The 12,057-nt window shown below is 41.1% G+C and overlaps 1 protein-coding gene across 3 annotated transcripts in view; it reads right to left on the bottom strand.

The window, feature by feature from the left end:
• Positions 1 to 6,839, bottom strand: part of CCBE1 (collagen and calcium binding EGF domains 1) — a 163,443-nt gene extending 156,604 nt beyond the window's left edge. The window contains exons 1-2 of one of the 3 annotated variants that reach the window (XR_005558508.1): positions 6,069 to 6,839; positions 5,822 to 5,902 (exon numbers count right to left, since the gene is read on the bottom strand). Coding sequence is in view for 2 of the 3 variants with exons in the window: in XM_039358065.1 (XP_039213999.1) it covers positions 5,822 to 5,902; positions 6,069 to 6,229 (242 nt within the window). In the remaining variant the exon portion in view is untranslated. The remainder of the gene's footprint in view (positions 1 to 5,821; positions 5,903 to 6,068) is intronic. The other 2 variants (XM_039358065.1, XM_039358064.1) reach the window with 2 other exon arrangements.
• Between the last annotated feature and the right edge of the window lie 5,218 nt (positions 6,840 to 12,057).

The following is a 12,057-nucleotide window of genomic DNA, read 5'->3' as shown; positions in this document are numbered from 1 at the left end:
AGGTTGAGAACCACTGGTTTAGGATCTCCTGCTTGCACAGGGGGTTGGACTAGAAGACCTCCAAGGTCCCTTCCAGTTCTATTCTGATTGATTTTATTGATAAAAAGAATATTCGTCTTCCAATGCTACTATCTGCAGAATATCAGAATTCTATATAAAGTAAATCACTTACAAAATCCTCCGTTTCCAAGGTGATATTTCATAGGCTTTTGCTTAAAAGAGAATGGCACACTAAAATGATGCAATGTGTAACCATAAAACCTGCCAGCAGTGCTTTTACACAATATTACACAATACCACTTGGCTAATACAAGACAAAATGTACTAGAAAATGGCTATGCTATCTTTATATGGCAACTATTTCTACAGTGCCAGAAAACTTTCACGTTATTTCAATATTCATATCAATTCTATCTTACAAACACTTGAGTCACATCCAATTTGAAGAAAAGAAATACCAATTTGCTCTTACAATAACTTCTACAATAACTGCCTAGGCCAATGTTTCCACAATCATAGACCACAAAATAAATCTTTGGAAAAACGTGCCGCTCGCTCAGTTAAACAAACATCCTCTCCATTAAAGAATATAAATAAATAAAATAAAATAATTATGATTGCACTTGTGTATGCTTTCCTATCCTATCCAGCAGGACACTTTAAACTAAATTTTGTGTACGGAAAATTAATCCAAATTTTTGGATAAGAATTCAAATTGATTTATGAACCCGCACTCATGGCTTTATTTGACACTATTATCAATACAAGTAGTCCTTGACTTACAACCACAACTGGGCCCAAAATTTCTGTTGCTAAGCAAGATAGTTGTTAAGTTACAACCTTTCTTGCCAAAGTTGTTAAGTAAATCACTGTGGTTGTTAAGTTGGTAATACTGTTGTTAAGTGACTTTGGCTCCCCCACCAATATTGCTCTTCCAAAGGTTGTAAAAGGTGATCACATGACTTGTCATAAATATGAGTCAGTTGCCAGATATCTGAATTTTGATCATGTGACCATGGAGATGCTACAGTGGTCGGGTGAAGAACACTAATAAGTCACTTTTTTCAGTGCCATTGTAACTTTGAACGGTCACTAAATGAACTGTTATAAGTCAAGGACTACCTGCATTTGGGGATGTTCTCCTCAGACATGATTTAGCACAACTTGTAACATCATCCAGAGGGTCTGCTTGGAGTTGCATCCTCAACAGCATGAGCGATGGCTCTGATATTCTGGAATATTCCATCTAGCCTCTCACCACTGGGTGTTGTGAAACCCACTAATTTTTAATGGCCATTCATCTACTGATCTGGGATTTTGTTTTGAAGTTAGTTTATTAGGCCAGTGGGAGTTATGATCTGGGGAATGTCTTGGTTTTACGGGTAATGATTTTACTCTGTAAAATGCTCAGAGACTTTTTTTTTTATTTGCTTCACATACAAGACTCACAAAGTTAAAACTGAGACTCTGTCTCCACTCCATTGTACATTGGCTTCTTCCTTAGATATTTTTGTTAATATAATATAAATATTTATCACATTATTGTTTTAATGTTTTACATTGTGGTTTTTATCTTGAGTCGCTTGATAGCAAAATGGGCAACATATGAATTGAACTGAATGAATGAATGAATGAAAACACACAAAAATACCAAAAAACAAAACACACAACAAAAATGATTACAACACATGAAAAACATTACAACACAAGAAAAACCATTGCAACACATTAAAACAGCAAAAACTATTAAAAACATAATCTGCCAGAATATAATGCAAATTTATCAACAATATAGTCTTTCACAGACTCTACACTACCACTGTCTTTAGGCAAGATGGCAAAGTCAAGTCTTCAGGCTCTTCCTAAAGGCCAGAAAGTAAAGACTAACCTAAGTCCCGGAGGAATAATGTTCTAAATATGAAGGAAGAGTATAACTTTAAAAAAAATAAACCATTTAATAAAAAAACTTCATATCATAAAATGTACAAAGAGGTCCGAGGATCTATAGCCTACTTGGAAGGCCATGTTTAGATACTCACAATCATATTTCTTATTTGTGCTTTCATGAGATCAAAATTCCACTTAGCATACTCAGGTTAGGAACTGCCCTTGATTTGTGTTCTGAATTTTAGTATTACTAGCTGTACCTAACTTGTTTGTTTCAGTAAGCTTTCCTGCTACTGAAACATTCTCACAAATTAGTAATTCAAACCCAGCATGAATGTAACAAACTGGAAAAAAATATTATGTATAAACAGCAGACGGTCCAGGATTTGTACAAGATAGACCCTTTCGCAGCAGAAGAGTGATTGCAAGTAATGAATTGTTACTTTGTATTAGAGTTCTCAAAGTTATTTTTTATATTTTAATATGTATGATTTACTTAACATTGCCTTATTTTATTTAATATACAACTGCTTTAAAATAAATGTTCATTTGAAAGTATAGAACTTAATATTATTCTACAGTATTATATTGTCCTGGACTTTTAATTTAGAGTATCCTTATTTTATATTATATTATCAATTGTAGCATAGTGTTTTATTTATTTAGCAAATTTATCTAGCTGCCCTTCTCATAAGCAGGTCTCTGGACAGTATATAAGAAAAAGAACATTAAAACAAATCTAAAACAATAGTTAATGATTAATTAATAATCCATTAAACACAAATGCAGTAGTCCTTATTTAGCCATCACATTTGGGACTGATAACTATCATTGAGTGAAACAGTCACTAAGTGAAACTGCTTATTGATCTTATTTCAGCTTTCCTTTGCTTTAGAGACCTGCAAAGGTCATAAATGTGAGGACAGGTTGATGACAGTACTTTGTTATCAATGTTGTAACTTGAAACAGTTGCTAAATGAGGCAGTCACTAAACCAAGAGAATTCTAAATTAGACAACTCTAAATCAGGATTGCTGTATAAATAAGACTGTAGGTAAAAGGTTTAACATCTTACAAATGTATCTTGCACCAACTCATGGACTCTATTTCCATGAAATCCCCAACATGTTATTGTATCAATTGCTGTTTTATTCTATAGTTGGTACTAAGATATTAGCACACGATAAAGAAAACAATTACTATTCCACTATTATCCTTCCCTGTAAGCAATGCTGTCTCACAGCCACCAGAAAGAAACAAAGAAAATACCCAGTTGAGCACCACCAATCCACAAGCTCCTTAGATTGACCCTTTTAGGGAACTGGAATTCATTTAACTTCAAGAGTTCTACAACATCAAAAGAACTGAGTGGTGGTGAACATCAGGATGCAGATGGCAAGAAGACAACTGAATGGTAGTGAACTTATTGAATGTGGCAAGTGGGCAAAGACCAAGTCACCAGTGGTGAATACAAGAAGGCTGAAGACCCTTGTCGTGGATCCTCATGGATTATCGGTGGTTTGTGGATTATCAAAGTTTAATCATTGGTTTAGGCACTGCTATACTGTAATTAAAACACAACTTCTATGCTGAAGGGAAATATTGGTTCTCCTGTATTAAAAAAAAGCTGTAATAAAATCTCTGCCTTCCTCCTCCCCCAGGATGTTCTTCTCAATTCCAGGAGAGAGTAACCATAAACTATAGCGGTTAGATTTTCAACACTATACATATTGGTAAATTTTGTAAATAGTAAAGCAGCAGCACTAACCTTTAGCTACGAGCACATTCTGTAATTCTGAATACAATACATTATGCAAGAACAAGGATTGCTAGCAAGCTGGTGGGAATCTATTTACAAATCCATTACTATGATTCATAATTTGAATTTTAAATACAAATTAAAATGTTTTGACTCTATTTAAGGAGTACAGAACCTACATGGAAACAAAGTCAATTAAAATGTAAATTAGATCGTCATCATATTCATTAAAGAAACAGATTTCAGTGGGACTTAATGAATATTCAAGATGTTTTGGTTTGTGTTTCCTAGCTATTTTCAGAGTCACTGGAAAACACTTCAAAACCAAGACCAAAAAGACTATCAATAGCAGAATTAATTACCTTCCAAAAAAAACCCAATGGCAGATCATGTTACAGGGTTCTGAATAGAAGTGATTGTGGATTTTCCCATATATCTTGATTTTTCTATGTTAAACTTAAAAGAAAACAGGAGGTATCTTTTACGACCCTTATCTGTGATTTTTTTAAAACAATCGAAATTATCATACAAAAAGAAATAGAATTTGTAGTTCTGATATATAAGCGTGCCAGGATTGCACAGGACTTCAGATTCTCTTGCAAAAAGAATGGTTCAGAGCACATGGAGCATGAACATATCATCCATTTGTAACTCTTTAAAGCAGGCATGTCTTTTGCCTGGCTCATGTGACAGTTCAGAAAACATCTCTAGGATTTCATGTTTTAATTATACTGAGTTATCAGTGGCCAGGCTTATAGGAGCTTCTGACAATCAGCTGTAATCAGAAATATACAAAGGTCCAACAGCCTGCCTTCTTACACATCAAAAGACTTTTTCCCTTGTGCGTAGGAATATTACATGCACTTTTATGTAAAACTATTGTGAGGGTGGAGAGAAGACAATAAATGAGAGGAAATTCATTTCAGGATAAAATGAACAAGCTTATCTGTGAAATGCCTTAGCGCAGCTTTTATGTTAGGTCCAATTTATAACTTCAAGCCAGAATGAACTTGGAAGGAAGCAGTGATCACCTCACAAGTGCTAACTGGAGAGCTGCATACAAAAGCAGGCAATGGGCAAATGAGAAGAAACTTCAGGCACTCAAAGCTCTTGCAGTTTAATCCTCCACCTGCCCATTTGTAACTGCTCACTGCCAGCTTCACAGCTGTTTAAAGTCAGGATGAACAATAGGCGACCTTGGGTTCAAATCAGAGAACTTAACAAGTATTGCCTGCATCCAGAAACACATTAAAGCCCTGCCTTTCTTCACTATTGAATTAGTTGTTTTCTCTCACCCAAGAGTCAACAAAAGCTGTATGGCATGAACACTGCTGTTCCTATCACCAACCCCCATCCTGCCTCTGCCTGATCTCTGCCCATCACCTGATCTCTCACCTTGACCAACTCTAGCAGTTGCATGTAACTTGAGATGGTCAAAATAAATATTAATGAAACACCTGTACGGTTTAGGAAGATTTAAGCCTTTCTCAGAAAAAAAATGAGATTCCCAAATTGCACCAAGTTTAAATGCAAGTGAGGAAGGGTTCCGAGAATTGAAGAAAAGAACCCACTGGTTTCCCATCCATGCTGGGATGATGGGAGCAGACAGGGTCAGGCTCTGAATTCCTCAAAGACCCATAAGGATAGAAAGTTATGTTCCCTGAAGAAGTTCCCTGAGGATGAGCTCCAGCACCAGTCTGAAAGCTCAGAAGACAAAACCTTTGGTCCCAGTGACCGACCCAGATTGGATCCTGCAACGTTATCCTGGGACACAGTATACTCGCCTTCATTCGTGATCCATAACTTTATCCTAAACTTAAGGGACTAAGCCATCTATTTCTCTTTTTTGCCTTCCCACCTTTGGTTGAGGCTGGCGCCAAAGCAAGCAGCGCTAAAGAGACGCTCCTTCCTCTAAATCTGATAAGGCTTTGCTGTGTATCTTTGGTACTACAAGGCAAGGGCAACCTTCAGCAACGGGCTCGGAGTCTCGCTTTCAAACTTTGCACCAGCGCCTTCCGAGCTGACGGGTGGGCTCCGAGGCGAGCCTGTCCGCTCCAACCTGGGCTCTTACGAGAAGCTGCCATTCTCCCCCCCCTCCCTCCCGCCCCCCGCAGCAGCTCCTCCACCCTCGGCGCGGCGGGCGAAGGCGCGAGCGCGCGGCGGCGCCGCCACTCACCTGAAGCAGGTGCTGAGTTCCCCGCCGGGCTTCAAACACGGGTATTTGGTGGTGGCGACTTTGCTCTCGGAACACACTTCCCTGCGAGTGGGACAGAAGGAGAGACAAGGCGGCTCAGTGGCCAAACGAGCGTCGGAAGCGGCGCAGCGGGGCTTGGAAAACCAGGCGCGGGGCAAAGCGACGGGGAAAAGAAAAAAACAAAAAAAAAAAGACCGCGGGCGCGGCTGGGCCCCTCCCTGCCACCCACCTGTCGCTCTCCTCAGGTTCCTCGCGGTAGGTCCACGCGTGCCCGAGCGCCGCCAGGAGCAGCAGCAGCAGCAGCCAGAGCCGCAGGCTCCGCGAGGGCGAGCGCAGCGCGAGCAGCAGAAGGCGCCTGGCACCTCCCCCGCCGTCGCCGCGCGGCACCATCGGGCGTCCCTCGGAGCTCGCGATCCGCGCCGCACGGGCTCTGGCCGCCGCCGGGCGCGCTGCAGGCGAGGGAGGAGGCGGAGAGGCCGCTGCCTCCCCCCGCCCCCGCGGCGGGACGGCAGGAAAGCGGAGCCGGCAGGGCTGGGAAGGGGCCACCAGATGCCGCCCAGGGGCGAGCGGAGAGCGGGCTGGCCTGGCCAGGCGAGAAACGACGAGGAAGAGGGAACCAGAAACCGGGGAGGAAGAGAGAGAGAGAGAGAGAGAGAGAGAGAGAGAGAGAGGCTGACGGGCGGACGGCGGGAAGAGACGGCTGCGGCTGAGGCGGGCGGCTCGTCTGAAGCTCGCCGGGCAGGAGACGTGGAGGGCAGAGGACCGGGGTCAGCAGCTGGTGTCTGGGACGCGGGGAGAAAGGAGGGCGCGCGCTGCCTTCTGAGAAAGGGGCCTCCTGAGGCGCAGCGGTTGCCCCTCAACATTAAAGGATTCCGCCCCAGATGTGGACCTGGGAAAGATCCCGGCTCTGGGTCAAGGCAGGGCAAGCGGGCCAAGCCCAGCCGCTTCCCCTGAGGTACTGGAGAAAAGGCGGAAGGGGGGGGAGTGGGCTTTTCTAAGTCTAGCAGCTGGAAGCCGTCGAGAGAGAAGTGGGCCGAACGAGCCGCCCTCGAAAAAGCCGAGAGCTGGGGGCGGCGAGGGGGGGGGGGAAGCGGGACGATCCGGCTGGTAAGGGACCGTTTGTGCAACCTGCAGGTCAGGATAGGCGCTTTCCAGAGAGGCGGGGGAGGGGCTTTCGCGGGAGGGGAAGGAAGGCCGGGCACGAGGAATCGGGACCCGGGAGGGGAGAAGAGCGAAAAGGCAGACCCGGCACCCGGAACACGGGTGGCGGGGGGAAGGAGGCTTTGAACCCGGAGGTTGCAGATCGGTAACTGAAGACCCGAATGGAAAGTTGCAGATGGGCACATTGGGGGCCCAGGAAAGGTAGCGGTGGAGCACCGGGAAAGCTTATTGGAGACCAGGAGTTGGAAAACGTTCAGATGGTGACAAGGCAGTTGTTACCTTTCTAACCACGAGATTAGACTTTCTCTGAGTTATTTGGATCTAACACAGTGTTTCTCAACCTTGACAATTTTAAGGCATGTGGACTTCAACTCCCAGAATTCCACAGCCAGCAATGCTGGCTGTGGAATTCTGGGAGTTGAAGTCCACATGCCTTAAAATTGTCAAGGTTGAGAAACACTGATCTAACAGGTCGTCCTCCACTTCCCAGCACAATTGAGCCCAAGATTTCTGTTGCCAAGTGAGAAAAATGTCTTAAGTGGGTTTTGCCCCATTTTATGAATTTTCTGGCTGCGTTTGTTAAGGGAATTGCAGCAGTTGTTAAATTAGTAACACGGTTGTTAAAGGAATCTGGTTTCCCCATTGGCTTTGCTTGTCGGAAGTTTGCAAAACGGGATTACATCATCCCAGCACACCTCAACCGTCATAAATGTGAGTCAGTTGTCAAGTACCTGAATGCAAATCACGTGACCATGGGGATGTTGCAACGATCATACGTGTGGGAAATGATCGTGTCACTTTTTTCAGTGCTGTTGTAACTTCAAACGGTCACTAAGTGAACTGTTGTAAGTTGAGGACTACCTGTACTCCAGATCCAAATTTCTTTCCCTCCTTTTTAAGCCAGTCCTCTCCAGTTTAATGCTGTTTCTCAAGCTCAGCCGCTTTAAGCTGTTTGGACTTCAACTCCCAAAACTGAATTCCCATGCTGGCTGGGGAATTCTGGGAGTTGAAGTCCACACAGCTTAAAGTTGCCGAGCTTGAGAAATGCCTGTTTAATGCACCACCCAACCTTAAGTTGAACAGTCCTGACAGTGGCCTCCTTTCAGACCGTATTGCTAACCAGTTGTTCTCTAGGGCTGGTGGCAATATTTTTCAGGCTAGTGATTGCTCAACATCTGGTTACATAATAACATGGCGGATATTCCTCCCCAAATCCATGACCTCAGAAAGGAACTGGCTGTCCTTACCCAATTCCCCCATGCCTCTGGTTACACTGCCCCTTGACCTCATTTCTCACCAAAAGGGAATGAAACAATACACTGAGACACATTATGACCCAAGAAGGTTGGCTTAAGCAAGGAAAACTAGTTTTTGATAAAAAGAAGGGTCAGCATTAGGCTGCTTAAATTCTAGGCTGGGGCAAGGTAAGGTCAGTTAAGGGAGACGCTGTTGGTTTGCTGATGCTGCCATAAATTACCATTTGTAAATGGTTAATCGCAGTCAAAGGACTGTAAGGACAGATGCAAAGGGAATATAATCAATATTCCCACCCTTTAAAACTCCCGTGAATCAGGAAAGCCAGAAGCATGGAATGAAAAAATAATAGGGAAGCACCCAACATATCTGTGAAGAAATGGAACCATGATTTAAAATATGAGCAGAATAATGGAGAATATGAATATCTATAATATTCGCTCAACCAATTTAATTAGAGCTTTGAAGCTGCAGTTTTTTTTAAAAAATTATTAGAAGAAAATCACTTTGAAACAACATGGGCAGCAAATAAAAATAAATAAATAACAAAATCCAATTTTGTATCATTTCTATTTAGGTGCATTGCAAGATGTAGGGTAGGCTGGATTTCATTTCATTTTTAGAGAAGCACTGGGAAAATTCAGTCCCTGGCATCAGGGAAGGATGTTGAGCCAAAGGTGGACTACAGATCACTTTGATTGAGAAATGAATAGGATGGGCAGCATTGGGCACAATAATTAAATGGGTGTGAGTTACTCAGACATCATTTTCACTGTTCATATACATATAGCCCTCAACTTATGATCGCAACTGGGACTAGAATTTCCATTGCTAAGCAAGATGGTTGGTAAGTTGTAGGACCTTTTTGCAAGAATGGCCGAAAAGATCATTGGCAGTCCCCTCCCTCCCATCCAGGACATAGCACAGAAGCGCTGCTTGAGCAGGATCCATAAGATTATCTGGGACACCACACATCCTCTTCACAACCTATTTTCCTTGTTACCTTCTGGGAGGAGGCTTCGTGGTATCCGAAGCAGAACATCCAGATTCAGCCATAGTTTCATTCCATATAGCATTAACCTTGTGAACTCTCAAGCTTCCTCCTTCCGTTATATATTCAAGATGGACAGTATTTAATATTTATTTGCTATGTATATGTAGGGATGTGGGTCTATACATATGTTGTACATAGTATATCTAGGTGTGTGTCATATATGTGTTTCACTTTGAGAGCGGGCAACTAAATTTCATTTTTGATGTGTGCCGTTGTGCCCACAGTAAAAAAAATGACAATAAAGATTATCTTACCTTACCTTACCTTACCTTATCTTAATTGTTATGCAAATCACTGCAGTTGTTATGTGAATCATCCACCCATTAAACAACTTAACCCATTGACTTTGGTTTTGGAAGTCGCCTGGGGAGATCACAAACGGCAATCACATGACCCCAGGACACCACAACCATCATAAATACGTGCTGGTTGCCAAGCACCAAATTTTGATCACATGACTCTGGGCATATTGCAACTGACATAAGTGCGAGGACCAGTTATATGTCATTGTTCTCAGTTCTGCTCTGACTTAGAACAGTCACTAAATGCATGGTTGTAAGTCAAGAACTGCCTGTATAAAGATAGCTCAAATTGCCTTTTCTTTGTGTTACTTTTTGTGATATCAGATTAAAAGCAACTGTCCTAGTCTTAGCTAGAAACATGAATGTGGATTTTTTTTTCACTTTGAGGATGAGTTCTGTCCAGTTCATTTTTCCACCAACACATGTGCAGCTTTTGTCAGTCCTCCCACATTTCAGGTGAATTGTCTGATTTTAGGCATGACTGAAAAAGTAAAGGGGTAAAAGCCAATAGAGTTGAAAATCTGGTTTCTATTGGATGGGGCAGGAGGGGGGAGAATCCAAAGGTTTTTCTCCTGAACCTATTCTGAGCTGAAAATTGAACAGATGTTCCAAATATGTCAAGTGTCTTTACTCCTATCTCATCACTAAAATGACATATATTTGCATACCTCTGTAAGGATGGTGAACTTGGACCCCTAATATGTCAAGTTTTGTTGGTTGATACACCATCAAGGTTGCAGAATGGATCCAAGGGTCTTAATTACAGTATATAAAAATCAATAATATGTTCTAAAAGAGGGTTGTCCTTGAAAGTGTATAGCTTCATCTCATTCTGAATACAACTCTTAGTATATTAATGTCTAAAGACAGAAAAATCCTAATTATCCTGATTCCAAAGGAGCTCTGGTTGCTTATAGTTCAGGATGCTATTATCTATTTTGCATCTTTAAATAGTGAAGGATCAAATATCAACAAATCTAACTTTTCCTATTCCATTTTCCTATAATTATGACATCATGGGGAATATTTTACCTTTTCCAAATATTTTAGTAGAATGAAATTCCATGATAACTAGGAAGAGAGTCTTTTCGGTGGTGAATTCTGAATTCGCTTTCCCATAGAGTACCATAAATTGATTAACAATTTATCTGCTTTTGGCCCAGAGATTATATTGGGTTCCGTGAGACAAATATTAAGATTGTGAGACCTGTGTGTGTGTGTGTGTGTGTGTGTGTGTGTGTGTGTGTACACAAACACATACATACACATATCTACATACATACACTCACATGTATCATACCCATGAACACATTTGCATGGTATGGTAAAGAAATACTGGATCTTATGGTTAATTTAACAACATATGACATTTAAAAACATGGTTAATTTAACAACAGTGAAATGACATTTCATTACAGTTATGCAAATGTGTGATTAAAGCAAATGTAAAGCAAAAATACAGAAGCTGCAGATAGGCAAACTTCAGTGTATTATTTATCAGACAATAATTTTATGTATTTATAAAATGTGTAGGCTGCCCATCTTACCTCAAGCTAACTCTTAATAATTTAATACTCCTGGTATATTAACTGGGAAAAAATAAATGTATGTTGGCCACAAAGCAGCAAAAAATACCTAAAACAGAATCATTGCATTAACAACCATTTGGTGTGCTTTTGTTTAATTATCAACAAACTGACCTCTGTTAAGTAATTAAAAACACAAGTAATGTTTGGTTTGCCTCCAGTCTTCTCTGCAAAACCCTTTTCAAAAATTAAAACCTCTTTAGAAACAAGCTCAGCAGATACAATACAATGATTTTCTTCTTAGTCACTGATAATCATTTACATGTGGATCTGATCCTGTTTTATCTTCTTTGCAATAGACAGCAAAATCCATTTAGATTACATCTTTAAAAAAATGTTATGATGTGATAATAGCCAAGTCAATATTTGAAGGTCTGTTGCCCTCAAAGTGATGCAGGCGTTCCTAAATTCAGTTGAAACTGAGTGCTTCCTGAGCCAATCCTCTCTTAACTTTGACTTCAGTAATCAAACTGATATAAAGTAGATAAAAGCTACATATGAAATCTGGAAGCAGTTTTAGACACAAGCCAAGGAATTTAGCATAGCTTGTCAACAACTTTCCCCAAAATTGTTTAAACAGAAACTGAACATAGTGCAGCTGTATTGTACATTTTCCTTCCTAACAGTTCATGGACAATGGTGTCACATGTTGTAACTGTAAACTATTCAAGTTACAAAACATTTATTTATTTTTGTTTGGCAGCGCAGGCTGTTCTTTATTTTAATGTTATGGAGAGTTTTTAGATACCAGCATCTTCAATTATGTTTTTTGCTGACAGGCTCAAAAAATATCGTCTGCATTGCTAAGATACAGCACCACTTCTGGATGAGAAGCTCTGGAGAACTTTGCAATATATAGAA

This window comes from Crotalus tigris, unplaced genomic scaffold, assembly GCF_016545835.1.
Source record: "Crotalus tigris isolate CLP2741 ecotype Arizona unplaced genomic scaffold, ASM1654583v1 scf7180000018975.1359446, whole genome shotgun sequence".
Classification (NCBI taxonomy): domain Eukaryota; kingdom Metazoa; phylum Chordata; class Lepidosauria; order Squamata; family Viperidae; genus Crotalus; species Crotalus tigris.
The sequence above is the reverse complement of the archived record's forward strand: the minus strand, read 5'-3'. Positions and strand labels throughout refer to the sequence as shown.